Source organism: Panulirus ornatus, chromosome 20 (genome assembly GCF_036320965.1).
Source record: "Panulirus ornatus isolate Po-2019 chromosome 20, ASM3632096v1, whole genome shotgun sequence".
Classification (NCBI taxonomy): domain Eukaryota; kingdom Metazoa; phylum Arthropoda; class Malacostraca; order Decapoda; family Palinuridae; genus Panulirus; species Panulirus ornatus.
In genome coordinates this window covers 2,705,001-2,724,878 of record NC_092243.1, presented here as the reverse complement: position 1 = coordinate 2,724,878, position 19,878 = coordinate 2,705,001, and the positions used below count along the sequence as shown (strand labels likewise).

At 40.4% G+C, this 19,878-nt stretch overlaps 1 protein-coding gene across 2 annotated transcripts in view; it reads right to left on the bottom strand.

Moving 5' to 3' along the window:
* The window catches only part of LOC139755860 (carbonic anhydrase-related protein 10-like), a 94,357-nt gene that overhangs the window by 45,207 nt on the left and 29,272 nt on the right, over positions 1–19,878 (bottom strand). For both annotated transcript variants that reach the window (XM_071674494.1, XM_071674495.1), the window contains exon 3: positions 6,447–6,512. In XM_071674494.1, coding sequence (XP_071530595.1) covers positions 6,447–6,512 — 66 coding nt within the window. The remainder of the gene's footprint in view (positions 1–6,446; positions 6,513–19,878) is intronic.

Genomic DNA, 19,878 nt, shown 5'->3' with positions numbered 1-19,878 from the left:
TGATCAAAATGCCTTTAACATTTTCATGTCATAATAATTTTCCATTCTATTCTAAATATTTGTCATTACAGAGTTGGTCATACCTTCACCCTCTCACACCTTTCCCCACACCTCACGATCTGCTTCCCTCCAGAGACTCAGGTTTGTGTCAGGTTGGGGTTCATCCGCCACGACTGGCCAGCCAGGTCATAACAGGTCGATTAGGTAGGATCCCTCCACATGCTTGAGTGACACGTTACGTCATAACAGCTCAATTGGGCAGAAAGACCTTGCAGCTACATTGTCATTTTTCCTGTGGTTTTTAGTCTGTCAGTCTACCTATCTATCTATCTATCTATCTATCTATCTATCTATATATTCCTGTATATTGTCCTGCGGTAAATAACCCAGTCACAGACCATCAGGCATTCTGTTGTCTGTCTTTCCCATAATAAATCATATCCCCATGTATTTCAAAACATCTTAAACCAATCTATATAATTATTCTGATACTTCCCACAGCTGAGCAGCAGCAGCAGCAGCAGCAGCAGCAGCAGCAGCAGGACAGTATGTGACCGACCACCTACCGTCCCCAACCAGCTGTTACCCTCAGGGTCGACAATGGTTGGCATATATTTAGAATACGTTACACAGCTGATTGCTTCGACCCAACCAGCCAAACAGCCTCCTGTGATGTCCAACTCAGCCTGCTTAACGAGCTGGAGGAAGAGATGCTTCCATATTTACTTCTTTAATGAAGTATGATGAAGGAAACTGTTTGTGTCTGCTTCTCTCTTCCTCATCCTTGGATTCACCGAAGGATAAGCTCGGTGATCAGATTAAATTAAGCTCAGTAACGTACAGCAGACTCTGATACAAGCCATGATGGCTACGATTGTTTCCCTAACCTGCGTCAGTTTATTGAATAAACTTAAGTAACAGAATATTTTGGGTCGAGAGAAAGTAGCGAAGATAAGCATAAAGAGGAAAATATAGAGGAAGGATTGAAGAATTTGTAACAAACAGAAACTTGGGAGTTAGTGGCAAACGAAACTATATCTAACGAAGATGCTTTCTTAGTCGTGTTACATAGAACACATATCAGACATAGACAAAGAACAGAATATAATATAGTCAGATATTTTTCATATGATATCAGAGGAAAATGTTCGGGTCTGGCGAAGGCAGAGAGAAAATGGATAAAGATTCAGATGTGGCCAGAAGAAATCTCGATGGAATTCAGCAATGAAACAATTGATCAAACGGAACGATGTTCGTCATGGAACAATGAACAGTGGCATCATGAAAAAGTTCAGTTGACAAAAAATATTAAAGTATAGAAAATGCGAAAAATTTTGAGTTATTTTAAAAGAAATGCTGTAATTTGAAGTCCGTATTGAATACAAAAGTGTATCATCTTTTTTATCTAACTTTGGCTGATAATATGTATGATAGTGATTATTGTTTCTGCGAGATACAGAATGATATTGAAGAAAGTGTTCAGTGTATGTGTAATCAGTGACACTGAACACTGCTGCGTTGTATGGTCACCAACGAAGTGAGTTGATATCTGTAAGATAGAGAAACTTCCTGACACACTTTACGAGAAGACATGGATATGGATATGGAACATGATCTACTATGATAGATTGAGAGTTCATGATCCAAACAGTCTCGAGAAGATATAGATATACATGGTAATCTCGGCAGTGAGGAGAAATAACTGAAAATCAGTCTAGGAAGAACCACTTCACAAACTGGAAGAAACAGGAGGACAAAATCAAGAATTCTACGGGTTACATTACAGAGACGCCAATGAAACAGACTTTTATAAGAGAGATGTAGAGACTATTTAAGGTAGTAAAGATTGAAACATTTGAAAGGAGAATTAATATATGGTTAAATTTAAAACAGCGCGGGATCAATTTATGATGGGCGTCTATGCAATCTTTGGTGGCAACAGAAAACAAGAGTATTAGGAAACTTTCGGCATATGTGGTGAGCTCAACGCGCTAGTCTAGTCTTATGGTATATAATCTCGTCGCAGGTACTCGTAAATACTCCTCTCTCTCTCTCTCTCTCTCTCTCTCTCTCTCTCTCTCTCTCTCTCTCTCTCTCTCTCTCTCACACACACACACACACACACACACGCAAACAACCATTCCCCTCGTAAAACCCCCACTAGTATTTTGCCAATTCTAACCCTTCCCTTGTCGAGCGGGTCCACTGAAGTAAAAGATGGTCGACATCTGGAATGGAAACGATGAAGAGAGGAAGGATTGGCCATCTGGCATGCCAGGTTCTTTACGGAGGACAGTCTGGCCATCCAGATACCGGCCGGCATCACTCAGTCCTGATGGTCTACAGGAGAGAGAGAGGGAGAGAGAGAGAGAGAGAGAGAGAGAGAGAGAGAGAGAGAGAGAGAGAGAGAGAGAGAGAGAGAGAGAGAGAGGGAGGTCGCCAGTCGTTACAGCCTGTATTCAGATGGGCCAGTTGATCGCTCGGTCAAGCCACTGGAAGCTGATTGGTCATTTACCAGTCATTCAAAGGGATCCATCGCTTGAATCCACGTGCAGGAAAAGAATAAGAAAGAAAAGAAGAAAATCGAACAAAACAAGATGGGAGCCACAATTGCCCCCTCCCTCAATTTCGTTTTGTTTAGAAAAAAAAATGACGTTTTGTGAGGTTGTCTGACAGAGACACTGCCCAGCCTTTGTTAAACAACAATAACAACAACAACACTCCGTGCAGGAGCAGGGAAATGGACTCCTATAGAGAGGGAAGTACCTGACAAGGCTACTTATTTCCTTCCATTGACAATGCTGCAGTCTAGCCAAATTTTTCAAAAGAAAAAAATAAGAGGTTCTCCTACTTCTCGACAGATAACTTCACCAAACTCTGTGTTCGTAGTGAATGACATCACTACACACTCTTATCCCTACCTGTATACACCTCGTACATTTCAATCCTCCAGATCCACATAATGCGTACGACACCAGTCACGTTCCCCCACACTGATACAACATAAATTACCTGACCGTCTTCATCAATGTGTCAGATCAGACATGACAAGACCCCTTGGTTACACACTCCTCCCCTCACCCTGGGTCATCTAACTCGTTATCGTATGTTGTCACCCGGACGAGCGGTCCTTAATGGCTTCTTTGTCTCTGTCTAGTGTTAGGAAGTCTGGACTTCATTAACCGTAGTTACTAACTTAATAACTAGAAGTTCTGCATGACTCCCTGCTCGTAGATCATGGTTAATGGCGTATATACATCTTGATTAACAGTTCTCAGCTAATGCACTTTAGACAATGGCAGTCGGGGAGGTGAATTCCCTAACAGTTATAATTTCCAGTGAGGTTATTGCCTATATCAACTTTGTATTAACTCCTGTGTTATAACTTCCGTAGCCTGATGTCTGCCGTGCGCACAGCAACAGTCATCCCTTGCATGTCTTCATTAAGCTTCGATTATACGATCAGGATAATCTATATAATGATTACTAACATTATGACACTCCTTATCACTAATGCTTCTATTCAGAGAATAGAAATCCCTCCCCACTAAATCTGATTCTTGCAGTAGCCATAAATAGATTATTTTGGATATGTATATTGTTTATAAATCTTTGCTGTTGTTGTCAAATCGAGAGTGTAAGAATGCGAACCGATCTATACATGGTTCAGAGTTTTCCCTGAGGCATGATAGGGAGGTGAACGGATCAGCCAACACAATCTAGCGAGAGTGGCTCTTCCTCTGTGTACAGGGAGGTGTGACAGGTCAGGCTGTTGCGACCTGGTGAGGTCATGTGGCACTCACCACTCATGGAGTAATGGAATGTTGTTTCGATGAATGAATTTTTCTTTTTCTGCAGTCATTCTATCAGTAAGCAATCTATTCTTTCTGCTTTTATTACCATGAGTACTGGACTCATGAGGATGAGGGGAGTATTGACCGACTCACTGTGAGTGAAGAATGAGATATTATCTTATTTGTCGACCATATCCTGTGGAGCTCAATTCAGGCCATTTTTAAAGATCATATTGATCCTGTATCCTTGAAAAATGGATTGAAATACAGTCGAAAGCTTGGAGCTTCTGTGTTATCAATTTACATATGTACATACTTCCAGTCCTACCCTTCCTGAGAAGGTACCTTCGTCCTAACTTTTAATCAGACGTTATCTTAGCTAATCTAACTTGCTAATAATTGAATCATCCATAAAGCCCTGTCCTCCTGCAATGTACTCTAGTTCTGGGCACGTAGTTGTGCGTTCAGGTGACTGTTTTGCTGTAACTCGATGATATTTCCGGTTCCTCTCATGACTCTTGCAGTGGTAGCTGACTGTCGTAATCCGTGCTTATCCGCGTCTAATTATCGCGACCGTGAGAGTTCATCGACCCCGAACGGTCTTTGAATTCTAGAGAGAGACTATGTGTTTCGATTCACAGCTTTGATCTCGCTGGGCTACAGACGTTACCTGTACATTTTTACCTAAAGCAACACACAGCCAGAGTCAACAGGACGAAAGCCTTTCACCAGAAATTAAACTGGTGGTTCGTTGATTTTTGTAGACTTAGTAGAATGGAGCTCCCGCGCTGCCTCGCTTTAATATGCATAAGATTCGGATCTTACAATAAACGAATCTAAAGAGTCGGGATAATGTAATCAGGTGAGTCATATGGAGTATTCAACTTCTCTTTTCTTATAATTACAGTACCAGACCATTGCGCTACCTCGACCATAATCACAAAAGTTTACTTGTAACTCGAGCCGAAGGAGCATCTGGGAGGAGTTCGTGGAGGGCATCTGGAGGATCGTAAGCACCGGCTGACCATGGTATCATGTGTTCTGTGGCTGTTGCCCTTCAGAGCCTCCTGTATAGCGGAGGAAGTCCGCTTCATGACTGTTCCCTCGTGACTGTCCGCTTTTCAACATCACTTCAAATTTGCTTTGTCGCCTCTAACGAAGATATTATTACCAGCGAGAACATACGCTTTCTTTCGCTCCTTCTGCATATTCCACACCAGCAGATATTACCCTGAAGCCACGGGCAAGAAGCCCTTGGACGGCAATAGGCAGATAGATAGACAGACTGACAGACAGAGATATACCATGACAGAACTTCGCAGAGTCACACAAAACGAGAGAATTAGTCTCAGAGGAGAAAAAGAAGACACACAAAAAGGCAAACACAGAACGTTCTGGCCAACTCGGGTGGATAAATGCATTGTTGCTGCAGCGACTGCGATCAATTCAGAGGAAAAGAAAACCCTCGGTATAGTTTTATCGGAGGCAAGAACAAAATGTCTGAATGTTGGAACTTTAATAGAGAAAGTTCCAGGGCAGGACAGGCTCCGCTTCTGCCCGAAAATCAGAGAATGTTGACACATCTATAAACTCTTCTGTCCCCCAGACTTTTTAGCAGCAGTAGGTGAGCATGGGGTCAACAGCCATAGTCAGCAGAAAGTCGCTCTTTCCTTGTATTCGTATATTTTTTTTCTCTTCTAGGCAGAATATAATCTATAATTACTTTTCTCGCTTGTGCAACGTGTTTCATTCGTTATATTTGTACTCAATATTGTGAGTTAATTTTGAATCATACCAATAGCTTACAGTTAACTTTATATGACGATCTTAAGTGTTACAGAATATGTGAATTCAAAGATCTCGTATCATTTGGTTTCTGCACATGGCATTCCATGGTATGATGTCACATTATGTTATGAAATATCACATTATATCACACAATTTTATCCCTGGGGATAGGGGAGAAAGAATACTTCCCACGTATTCCCTGCGTGTCGTAGAAGGCGACTGAAATGGGAGGGAGCTGGGTGCTGGAAATCTCCCCTCTCGTTTTCAACTTTCCAAAAGAAGGAACAGAGAAGGGGTCAAGTGAGGATATTCCCTCTAAGGCTCAGTCCTCTGTTTTTAACACTTTCGCTAACGAGGGAAATGGCAAATATGTATGAAAGGATCACACAGTTTTATGGAGAATGATAAAATGAGAATGATAAAACTACAGTCCATTATTCTGTTTGGTACGAATAAAAGAGTGACGGAAAATCAACTGAGATGACTACCTCCCCGATCTGGGAAATGAAGTCACTTTAACTTACTTGCGTTGCCGTCTTCTCTCAGAAACTGCTAGCGCTTTTAACTTAAACATACCAGTAGCTTTAACTAAGAGCTACCAGTACCTTTAACTTAAAGCTACCAGTACCTTTAACTTAAAGCTACCAGTACCTTTAACTTAGAGCTACCAGTACCTTTAACTTAGAGCTACCAGTACCTTTAACTTAAAGCTACCAGTACCTTTAACTTAGAGCTACCAGTACCTTTAACTTAAGCTACCAGTACCTTTAACTTAGAGCTACCAATATCTTTAACCTAGAGCTATCAGTATCTTCAAAAGCTATCATTACATTTAACGTTAAGTTACTAATCCGTTGAACTTACCTGAGATGCCGTCATACGTCCACCACATATTCCAGTTCCAGCCCAGACCCACGCCCAGGCCCACATCTGGAAGTGACAGACACAAACATCGGTTACAGGATGACACTGGAGGCAACGACATATGTTCTTATAAATGATCATACATGTGTGTGTGTGTGTGTGTGTGTGTGTGTGTGTGTGTGTGTGTGTGTGTGTGTGTGTGTGTGTGCTATGATTCTTCTTCATCCATGAAGGAAAGAAAAAAAAGGATACCACATCATTCGGGACGTGATTCAGTCTTGGAAAGATGTACACAGAACGAGGAGATAACAATATAACATTAAGCAACTCTCAACTCAGTTATCTCATTGCAGAACGATACAAGAACCTGTATACTTTCCACTCCAGAGACTATGAAAACGCAGTGAAACGACTGCCGTGCAAATATTGACTCCTTCCCTCCCTCCCTCCCTCCCTCTATTATAGAAAAGATGCATCACGTTGAAGAAGAGTAAACACACCTATTCTATAAACTCGTTCATGTACGGACGGATGTCTCATGCAGGTAAGAGACGAGTGCTGGGACGCGGATCAACATGACGTGTTGATCCTGAGAGCATAGCTTCGTGTGGCTGGACTACACCATCATCGGATAATACCCATGTAAGCTCTGCTTGCTCGCTACAAGCGTAGAGTGAGTCCCGGACGAGGCAGGACGACGATGAAACTGACTCAAGAGGCAGTAGATCAACATTAGCTCGAGCCAGCAAGTAATGGCTGTGTACCTTTCAACATGAATTTTTTTTTTTTTAGTAGATGTGTTCATTCTATTGTTCATGGAAGAACGGGGAATATAAAGGATTCTGCCTGAGTTTGTGTACACACGTGTGTGTGTGTGTGTGTGTGTGTGTGTGTGTGTAATCTGTTGGGTTCGTCTATGTTTCGTCCTTTAGTTTGATTGCGAATTTCAGTTTTATGTGGATTTGTGTTTTTTGTATATACGTAACATCCTTAACAATTCAGTATCTTTTTTTATGTTGGAGGCTTCAGTTACGGAATAAAGTCTACATTAAGGAAGGCACCTCATTGTTATATTCACAGGTTAGCGAAAGGAAAAAAACAAAAACAAAAAAGCAGAGACAAGGGAAAGTACTCGCGAATATTGGAGGAAGTGGAACAATCGTCTTTTCAAATGTGCCAAATTTCCCAGGTCATAGTTACTGGGAAAGACATGAGAGGGTAGTGAGTTCCAAAGCTCTGAGGTGCAGGGAAAGATACAGTTATCAACACGGCCCACCCTCGAGTTGCCAATGGCCAAATAGTAATCATGTGACGCAGCAGCTAGCCGAGTATCGCATGGCCTAGCTAGTGATAGGGGCACACAAGCAGCCAGCTCTCGAGAGCGAAAACTAAAGTAATGCCTGTAGAAGAGGGAAAGAGAACCAACATTATGGAGTAGCGCAAGCGGGTCACATTTTAGAGTTAGCCTGGGAAAGTTCATAAGCCGGACCGTTATTCACGGGTTTAGTTTATCATTTCTTTATCTAACTGTGGCCTGGCTCGTGTGTCTGTACTGTACTGATAGAGGAGAGGAAAGGACCTTGTCCTTCTCCTAACCATTTGAACCTTCCTGCCTCGATGTCTCACTCTCTCAAGAAGCTTCGACCACACTTGCCCATCACTTAACATAATCGTGTAGTTAAGAACCATCTTAACGCAGTATCCCTTTTAACCCATCTTTTTTCCTCCGATTTCTTTTCCGTCACAACTTTGACGACCACTTCATATTTTCTTTCCTAACTCGTCGCAGGGGCTTCCCTTCCCCCAGGCAACTCCCAGCGTTTGGTTCGACTGTTTGCTTCAGCCATAACCCGAACCTCCGAGCCAGTTCGCTCCCGCTGATTGCTTAACTTTCTGCGCCCCGTCCTGGTGGAGGGTGGTGGTGACGGCTCCCTGTCCACCCCAGGCGTTAAGAGAGAACAACGTAGTTTGTTGAAGCCATAACATGTAGAGGTTGGCGACAGGTGGGAAGTTCTATTGACGGATTTCGGTTGCATAGCCGAGTTCACTAGACCTGTGAACAGTCTACGTATGGAGGTTCTTCAAAAGGTATACACTTATTTATAGTGTGTGTGTGTGAGTAATCAGGACCTTCTTGTTCTTCTTTTTCTTCTTCTTCTTCTTCTTCTTCCTGGGAACTTTATGAAGAGTACAAGAGGCATATTGTAAGCAGGAAATTTTTTTGTCTTTTCCTGAGTTACGATGTGCATTATTGCATTTCTGGAGTGACATGTATATGGATAAGTCTAGTCACTGAATGTTTTGGTTTTTCTTTATTGGATTTACATCTTCCATGTGTTCATGATTCATCTCTCATTTACATCTAATCTCACAGTAACACACATAAGTGTGATCATATCATAAAGTTCATGCAGTACCCTATGATGTAACCTAGTTGCATCTATACCACAACGACGAATGACTTTTTCAGGTATGTCAAGAGATAAGTAACAAATGAACTAATAACATAAGTCCCTTACGTAACGTCTTAGACATCAGGTCTTTGTGAAGATCACAGTTATAAAAATGTTTCCATTCCTTGCTCACTTTTCTCTGAGCTTTGCTGTAACATTTTATGTTACGAGTCATAAACAACACTTAATCCTTTTCGTTTATCTACTGCCATGTTTCGAAAAAGAGGCAAATATTTCAGACATCATTGTGAATTAACACTGCCATCATTCAAACATGAACAGGTTTCCACTTACTTTACAGTCATAATTCAATGCAATGTAAGGCTGGTACTTTAAACACTCTCCTGACCCGCGTCTCAGCCTTCACACCCTCCTGCCATCAATCACTGTGACTAATGAGGAAAAGAGGCGCCTCTTGCTTCACCAGTTTCGACGTCAGGGGGTGTTGAGTAATGGCTGGAAGTCCGCACGTCTCACATTACTAATGACTTACCCGGTCAGCGGGGGTGCTCTTACCTACAGAGGGCAATGATACAATTCATAAAAGACCTCAGACGTGGAAAGACCTTTACGGAAGACGAAATTAAAGAACACTTCTTCGTCAGGGATGAGGATAAGTAATGTACTAAAACCAACGAATGGAAACAGTGTCAGGAAGGATAGGGTAGTACAGGGTATAGCATGCAACGGATGTCTAGCCATATACCATGGGGAAACAAGGCGAGGTATGGCTAAAAGGATCAATTAACATAAAGCTGATATACGTCATCATAGAATATCGAATGCCTTTTTCCCTAAATAGACTAGTATTGACACCTAGCAAGGTGGCAAGAGGCTAAAATGATAGATAAAGGACTGAACAAGTGAGTAAAGCCTTGGAAGCTGCCCACATGTGCGACAGAGAAGTGACCAATGATCGTGCAGGATTTCAACCTTGTGCTGGACCAGCGACAAAAATGGTGGTCATGGAGTGTAGGGGAACGCAGTTAGAGAGTAGGGAAGGAGGCCTAAGACGAAGTGTTAGGGGAATAAAGCTCAGAAGTTCTCGCCTGTGTCTACGCATCATCCTAGTACACAGACACACACACACACACACACACACACACACACACACACACAATACGCATATTTATATGTAATAAAGTATGATTATGTATTCTCGTAGCGCTGAAGACAGTAAAAAAAAAGATAATTCTGTTTGAACAGTCTACTTTATCTGCATCATTTACATTCCCGTCAAGATTCTTGTACATAATACATCATACACCACGGCAAGAAGCCACCACTGTATGATGTAATGACAGGGACTAACGACAGTCGTGTATTCATTGTATTCTTGTATCACGAACACAGGGAGGTCAAGGAGAAGCAAGATTCACCTCTATCCACAGTACGGAAGCTAAGATCACCTCTGTGGACGATACAGAACAAGGACAAAATCACATGTATGAACGGTACAGGAGAAACAAATATCATCTCTATCGAAGGCACGAAACAAGCAAATATGACATCTACTGATGGTACAGTAGAGAATCACCCTTATCGATAGCTGGCATATGAGTCAAGATGATAGGTACACGTGGACGCCACTCGTCACTCGCGACACTTGTGAGTCTCATAACAAATCCAGTACGGGGGATTTATGCTCTGCCCTCCGTCTTGGGCGGAGTGATTAATCCCAGTTGGGGGAGAGAGAGAGAGAGAGAGAGAGAGAGAGAGAGAGAGAGAGAGAGAGAGAGAGAGAGAGAGAGAGAGAGAGAGAGCAGGAGACTAAAAGGAAGAGGAGAGAGGAAGAATGAAGGTGGAAAGTAGAAATAGCGCATGAGAGGACACAGGAAGGACAGGTGATAGGATACTTGATGGTCTGTAACGAGGTTATTTGCTGCAGGACAGGAATGACACCGTTTTAGGAAGGGCAAGTAACGGAAGACCCCCGATGGTCTGCGACGTGTTTATCTGATGGTGGGTTGTAGTGGCAGTACGTGGAAAAGCCTGATAACGGAAGACCTGATGGTCTCTGACGAGGTTATCTGCAGGAGGACAGAAGGTGAGGAGGATGACTGAAGATGGTGATTAAGGCAGTGAATAAAACCCTGGTAGTTTTCCCCCACTTGTAACGCCCTGTAACAAACGATTATTACTCTCAGTAAGATGGTAATTAACTACGCTACTCTGTATAAATATTTGGTTCACTTTGGTCTACATTGCTAAGTCTTAAAAACTGAAGATCACAGCGTCAGCTTAAATTCACTTTTCACCATTCTTGAACTAGAACTGTTGAAGGATAGAATCTGTGCTCTGTAAATAACGCTTTATGACTGCATTTCTTTCATATCCGATGACAGAAAATTATGAGAATAAGAATGATGAGATTAATTAAAGCTCCTCATGTCTTTGTACACTTGACTCTTAAAGGTGGAGATGTTATAAAAGAAGAGAAGATAACGAGAGGATGGAAGGGGATTCCAAAGCTTCGCTGTTCGAGGAAGAAATGAATGAGGCATCATAACGGTCAATGCTCGTGTGGCTTATCTCCACACAAACTATGGCAAGCAGCAGCCAGAGACACAAAGAAAGACGTTATCCAAATGTCAACTTACTTTCTCCTTTTCGTAAAGTTTGATACGTTATAAACCAACAGAGAACAAAAGGAGAAAAACGTATATACAAGTGCAAAGTAAGGCCAGAAGTTAATTGTATTGTAGCGTTCTTTCTGCCATCTCTCTCAGGTATAGCAGACAACCTCATTACATACGAAGTGGCATGAACAAGGGCATCATAACCATGCTGAACTGTCCCTTCCTGATGCTGTTCATTGATGATTAATAATACTCTCAAAGGGATTCACAGCGCTTTATACCTGACACAAAGCAATTTTCTCTCAGCTTCACAGAGACAGACAAGCAGCAGCAATAAAATGCATTTTTGAAACGCGTTGACAAAAGCATACATTTCCGGTGAGGTATTTCGATACAATTAACCCAAAGAAAATATAATAAAGAACGAGACATATATAGCAACACATAGTTATTTCATTTCTCACTCTACAGCTCCAGCGAGAGCGAGACATACGAGATATTAAAAAGATATAGATTATGACATTATGTTTTCATCAAGGACTATTACTCTGCATCAGAGGGTCTAGTCTCCATGTAAGTCTGGTTTTATTGTGTCTTTAAACTTAGGTAAACGGGAGTAATCAGTTTGAAAAGAAAGGTTTTCATGTTTACCCTCAGACTTAGCACACACACACACACACACACACACACACACACACACACACACATTCTATACAAAATCTTACATCTCTGTGAAAAAAGTAGCTAAGCTGCTCAATTACCAAGAACGCTGCTTGATATGGATTTTCCAGTGGGCATGCAACATGCCATGCTTGCCCGGCGTACCTCGCTCCACACACACACACACACACACACACTCCCAGGGATACAGGAGAACCAACACGGTGGGAAGACCCGAGTGGGAATGTGTAGGAGGAATGTAAAGTGGCGTGAAGAATTCTACTAGCAAGGAGAATATAACATACAGATGATACATGGATCAATAGAATGAGAATTTTAGACATTCCTACTAAGGATTTTGAACATGTTTTTTAACGTATTTAAAACTGGATTTTTTTTTTTTAACATTTGAGTGACTGAGAGATGAGATTAGATTCAACTTAGCCTCTGCTGATCAATTGTTATTTCATCTTGAGGAATCATTAGAATTACTGGATATTATCATGACCTTAACATGAACCTGTAACTCCATACCACTCCTCCATCTCAAGGTGTCGTTCACATACTCAAAAGCATATCTTCTTCTGAGGATATGATAAAAAAAGATGTATCGCTACCAAGTTATAGGAGAACTATGGCTATGATATCAACTTACTCATGACATGTTTTAAAGGAAGGATCGTTGCTTTTAAGTGCCGAAGTCTGGACTGGATGAATTTTGGTACAAACATAAGGACGGTATGAAAAAGGGAAAATACTGACATTTTTTCATAATAATCAGTATGCAGCAGGAAGGAAATGATAGAGAGATTAATGAGAACAAAAGTTCAGGAATAAAAAGGGGAAAAAAAAGGATTGATAACAACATGAGGGGAAAAATGGAGGAAAACAATTAATACTAACTAGAGATCAAGACAAAAAAAAGGGGGTAATAAAAAAATCCATCAGTGCTATTAACAGGTCGAGTAGAAATGGAGAATAATTCAAAACCAATTTGAGGTCAGGGCGAAATATGTTATAGACTAAATCTCACCAATTTCAGGTTGATACGCAAAGTTAAATAGCCTAACACCGACATAACGTTGAGAAGAAAATAAAAGAATGAATAGAACTTAATTAGTGAAACAGGTCAATAATAGAAAATGCTAATAAGTGAAGGTGAACGAGGCGGAAAATCCTTTCAGTCTCTCACTGTTAAAGTGAATAGTATATTGTGATGTCAGCAGAGAGAGAGAGAGAGAGAGAGAGAGAGAGAGAGAGAGAGAGAGAGAGAGAGAGAGAGAGCAACGTTTTCAATTCTTTACTTTAAAGTTAGAAACGAACAACACGTACTCTCTCTCTCTCTCTCTCTCTCTCTCTCTCTCTCTCTCTCTCTCTCTCTCTCTCTCTCTCTCAAAGCTTCAGTTTGCGTAACTTTAGTTTTTCAATTTTTTTTTCTTATGTAAGCTGGAGCGAGAGGATATATCCCCTATTTTTTTTTTTCTACCCATATTCGTTTTCAAAAATATTTGTAAAAATTCAGTTATGAAATTACTAACACCAGCTGATCCCTACCAGCCCAGGAAGGGATCTTTTTGCAATATCTATCTATATATGTTTGAAGTAAAGCATATAAATATGTACTTTGCAGAATTTTGAATTGTGAACATTTTAAGCTCGAAAGGAATTAATATTTAGTCTTGCTGAAGAATTAAATCCTTTTTATTCATACTCTCTCTCTCTCTCTCTCTCTCTCTCTCTCTCTCTCTCTCTCTCTCTCTCTCTCTCTCTACCCCTAACCTAAGTCAGGTAACCCTTTTATCTTGTAAACCCTAGGGGAGGATGAACGGCTTTGGTTGACTGTGGACCGACTGCCGCAACCATGATCCGACCCTGTGCGCTCGTCCCCGGGTGGCCCGTGAATACGCTAACCACTACACCACGGAGGCCGTAACGGTGTGGAATATGCTTTGGGCCATGTCTGAACTACGTTCACCAACACAGGATTTGATACAACTTATGTATGTCTCATGCTGAGGTGGGATGGGACATATTAGGATACCTCAGGATGTGTCAATATCTTCGTCCAATTAACTTTGATTCATTTTGGGATAAGTTACGCAAACATTTTGGACTTGTTAAGTGTCGTGTTTAGGATACATCGGACGTCTCTTAGAAAATCACCGAGTACAGTTGGCAAGTGTTGGTTGAAAGTTGTTGACAACAATCCTTCCCAAAACCTTGTTTCTAGTGTTATGTTTACATTATGCAGTTGACACAACACAATAATTAAACCATATTTTTACCTCCGTCATCATGAAGGTTTACAGACTTACTGCACTCCACCTACTCTACATAAATTGAAGAATAAAAAAAAAAAAAAAAATTCACGAGTTCCCAGTGATATTGTGAATTAAGATTTTTTTTCCATAACCTATTCTTAATCCATTCGAACAATTCTGTTCAAGTCGGATGACACATTAGCCAAACATTAAGACAAGTTGCCTACCTGCAAAGTCTTATATTTTGATGATGTATTTAATGCTTGAACACTATCCATCCCTCTTCCATAACCTGATATCATTTATATCATGATAAAGTGAACAAGATTCTAATTACCTGATACTTGTTCTTGGTAATGTATGTTCTTTTTAAGTCCAACGAAGATGCTGTCTCACTGAAGAACAGATGAATAATGAATGAATGAGCTGAATATCTCAGGAAAGTATTCACTATTTTACGTTTTCACAAATACCAAGCTTATTTACTTAATACTTAGAGGGTTCATGACTAATCTTTATGTTTACATAAGCCTTTGAATGTTTTTTTTTTTACATTCACGTGATGATGTCAAAGATTATTTGTAGAATATATATATATATATATATATATATATATATATATATATATATATATATATATATATATATATATATATATATTCTTTGACTGAAGCCTCTATGAAATTCAAACAGTTTGATATATATTTCACTTCCCTTTACAACTAGATCCTCAACCTTTGATAGGATTCACGCCCAGAAAGTGAATGTAAATAAAAACATATGTATAAATGCCCAGCTCTTCAAATATTCGAATTAAAACTTGATGACATCATTTCTCGTAGATCTGCCCACCATTTTGGGTTACAACTGAATTCTACATCGAACATACTGCAAGCATATGACTTTTGAATGTCTCATTCACAAGCAAAACCACTCTCGTTTGTTCAGAATATACATATACATATATATATATATATATATATATATATATATATATATATATATATATATATACACACATATTGCTTTTTGTTATTATGTTAGGCTGTATTTGCATAGATTCTATTAAACCAGTTTTGCTATTTTTTTTCTAATTTTCTTATATATATAAGTAATGTGTTGAGGAAAATAACAAAAAAAGTAATTAGATATTTTGGTAAATTCTCAAACACAAGGAAGGATGATTGTTAATTGTTTTAGTAACTATAATTCTCATGTGTGTCCTTATCATATTAGATCATTGTTATTTTTTCACCCTGATACAACTGTCATACTGGCGAGTGTGAAGCTGATTTACGAGAAACAGGAACATTTCCATGATCGCAAACTATGAATGACGGACCCGTTCCAATGTATCGTCAACAAATTTGGCCAAAATTGTTTAGTGATCAAATGTATTTCTCTAAACGAGGCGAGTGAATGGAATGATTATGTTATCTTTGTATATGGATATGTATTTTACAGAACTGCACATTCTTTCATAAACTGTACCTTTTCTGAAGCTTCATTTCACACACACACACACACACACACATACACACAGGTGACACAATAGCAACAACCATACTGCTGTTTCAGAAAATATCAATTTGGTCTAATTTCTTGATTTCTGTGCGAAGGATAGATGTAATTTTCGTAAAATTCTCCTAGTTTTCATTAGGGTTCTGTTGCTCGAGAAGGCGTATGGTAAACATAAGTCTCTGGTCTCAACGTCGACCTGTTCCTTGAAGTCTTATGGATGGATCCCGGAACTGGAACGCCTCAGGACGTGACTCATAAAAGGCCCTTCAGATGATACTAAGATAAAGTTGGTGAATAAATTCTAAAGTTTTAATTCCCTTTTTCAGACGAGTTGTACGACGCCGTTGTACGGGAGGTTCTTTCGTAAGTTTTTGAGTTTTACAGCTTAGCGTAACGAGTAGCTGTAGCTAAAGCTTAAGTAATGTTGTTTCTTACGTTCGAGCCGAGCTAAGCTCTCAATTGTGGCCTTTAAGGTCATTTCTGCCTACCTCTATGGTCCCCTACAAACAGGAAGACATTTATTGACTATCAATGGTTCCCGCAAACCGATGAATCAGAGAACCAATTTAAGTTGACTAAGTTACTCATGGATACAATAATTGCTTAATAGTCTAAAACCATTGGAGACCAGGGTACGGTAATTGCTTGATGGTCAAGCTCCGTAGCAAGACCACGGTACGATAATTCTTACTAGTCACGACCGGCGAGTAGACCACCAACCTAAGTCAGTGATGACTTGAGTCACTCGTCGCCAGGTCTTACATCCAGGCTTATTAAGGTCCTCCAGGGAGCACTCGAGGAAAGGTCTGGCAGGCGGCACTTAGTCTAACATCAGAGTCGGAAACCTGAAGCTCTGTGCTGGAGGTATGCATACATTTGCATATTAATGTGAGGTGTGTTTCTGGACGTACCGCTTTTGATCTCCGCGCTATCTTTATCTTTTTCCTCTCGATCTTTTTCTCTTTATCTTTCTCTGCTTTTGTACTGTTTCTAGCTGTAAGTAAATTTTACAACAGTTTGTTATATTCTTTCCCCCCCTCTCTCTCTCTGCCTCCCTCCCTCCGTTTTTATCTCTCTCTCTCTCTCTCTCTCTCTCTCTCTCTCTCTCTCTCTCTCTCTCTCTCTCTCTCTCAAACACAATTACTTCTAAAACATAAACTAAACAGAATCTCTTTCGTCACGTCAAGGAGAATCAAACCAACAAGTCCTTCAAAAACTCCTTAACCCAGAAGCATAAATCATAATAAACCAAGATGACAGACCCGGATTACAACGGTGGACTATAAACCTGATCACATAAAGTAACATATATCAAATCCTTCTACAACAACATCCATATTGGTTTTACTAAGGCGTCCTGTGACACCAGTTGAAGTTAACCCGTGTGAATATATCTTTTCATCTACATATCTATCCCAAAGTTTTGATATTTTCCTTCATATTTTCCTCTATGGCTGACGTGTGGAAATTCATTTTCTGTTAATTAAGCCATCGTGCTGTGTTCAGTAGAGGGAAGACATATGCCCACGTCAGCCTTGAAGCCAACTGAGGCATGGAATCCCCCAGGTAATTACAGGAGGATTGTGTAACTGCTTCTCCCGTCATACCTCCACGCCATTAACCACAGTAAACTAGTCTCTCGGAGGAATGTGTGTGTGTGTGTGTGTGTGTGTGTGTTGCGGAACGTACTTGGAAGGTGCGGAATACGCTTGAGGATAATACTCGTTGCTTTAACGGATTTGACACTTTATATCAGTGCACTAATACTACGAATGACTCTCATTTGTTAAGCCAGAATTTAAGTCAGTAGTCTAATAGTCATTTCTCGATTCCTATCATCTCAATAGACGACTAAGATGTTTGAGTCTCACCATGATAACCTTGTGATTGTAACAATATTACTGTATGAGCGTTATCTTATGACTGATATAAGTAAGCCTAGAAAAAAAAAAAAACCCAGGCAGATTTGGTACAATACTAGTAATGAATATGGGAAACATTATCATCTATTGGTGTTACAGATAAATGTAGTATCTTACAGTTCAGTTCTAGTACGGACAACATCCAGACTGAGGTATGGGGTGAGAAGTCCGGTGAATCTTTATCACCTTAGTAAAATGTGTGGTCAGCGTGGCCTTAGACTTTACGCCGTGTTGGTTGAATGTGAATTCGTTTGTAAATATACGTTCCGTTCCATCACTGAAAAATTGGTGTGTTTATACGCAAGCTTTTTCTTATGTTAAAACATTGTATATGTCGATAAATCTATAAACTTATGCTAAACTAGATATGCTAAATTTTACACTTGATAATTTAAATATGGGTGGGCTAGTCCGTAGACTATTGTATAGAATTAGCGAACTACGGGTAGGATAGACCGTAGACTTTTAGCAAAGTAATGAAACATGGGTAACATCGCCCGTAGAGTTTCGCACGTGTACGTTAAAATCCATGTACGATTTCAGGTGTCTTAAGAGGTACAATATGCCATGGCTTATACTTTTTACTTAAGAAGTTCCTCGCAAGCCTTTACAATAAACGAAAGGAAATTAAATAGAATGGGGAAACCTTGAAATATGAAATATTCGTTCCATTATATAACTAACACAGATGGTTCCTCGCCGACCTGGGTAGACCCACTACACACAGGGACACAGCAACACTGGTCACTACTTCCAAGTTCTTAAGTTAGAAGATCATGAGCTCACCTGGTGACTGTCATATTATGCTGTGGGTATTTTAGTGTTATGACGCCTGTGTTGTGTTATGGCTTTCTATACCTTTCTCACGGTAGAGTGGAACATGAAAATAACGAGACGGGTTTTGTATTCGCAATCAGGCAGTCAAGCAGGTATATATCTTCTAAAAAACTATACGAGGTTAGTGAGTAAAGGAGGAACCTATCATAAAGCCAGAGTCATTCCTCCGTACAGTTGTTTACTGTGTAACATCGTACAACCAGGCCTGGCCGCCTGGAGTCATTCTCCCCATCTCACTCCACCAGCCAGGTTGGATTCGGAGATTGAGTTATCGTTGTCATGCACCACCACACACCACTGACTCCTAGACCCTGTACCACAGACTGGACCACTGCTCTTCATTTGTTGTTATCAAACTCTCCCACATGTCCAATGACAATTCCTAAGTTGATCTATAGTTTTCTGTGATACTATCTATCTCACGACTATAGTTGTTACAGTGATTATTCATCTATCGACATGATCATTTCCCTGAAATGTCTTGGTGTTACTCAAGGACCCCTTTTCCTCCTGGAGCTTCAACGGCTACTCTGCTTCCAGTAGCAGGGAAGTGACGGACTCAATTGCATAAGAGGTTCTCAAACGAGATCGTGTTCTATTTTCCACAACGCACGATGATCCAGCCTTGCCGAAGGTGACTTTTCACTTCCACTGTGATCACAAGGAAGAAGAATCCCTTTACAGTAATATATACATATATATATATATATATATATATATATATATATATATATATATATATATATATATATATATATATATATATATACACATACCAAAATGTAGATGAGGACGTTGCATACCAAGTCTACCCAACACATTCCTCCTGGAGACCTAAAGCTAATGACGCGGGGCCTAGACAAAACGAGGTTTTCCGTCCGGCTTTTTTCTTGAAAAGTCTGAATGATGTAGCAAGTTGGCGAGCACCACCCATCCCCCAGTCTACCCGCTCTCTCACGGGGCTTACATGGCTTGCCTTGCGGTTTCCAGCCTCTTGTAAGAGTCTGAGCACTGTCAGGTAACCAGCAGGCGTCTCTTTAAGGAGCGTCAACAAGTTTGTGTGCCCCTTGAGGAGAGATGTGAAGAAAACGTCCTCTGGAAGACGTCAACTAAAGGACGCTCCTCACCAACACTCCTTCAGGTGAGTCTTCAATCCAGCACTTCTAACGAAGGAGGGTAACTACACCAGCACACCTCTT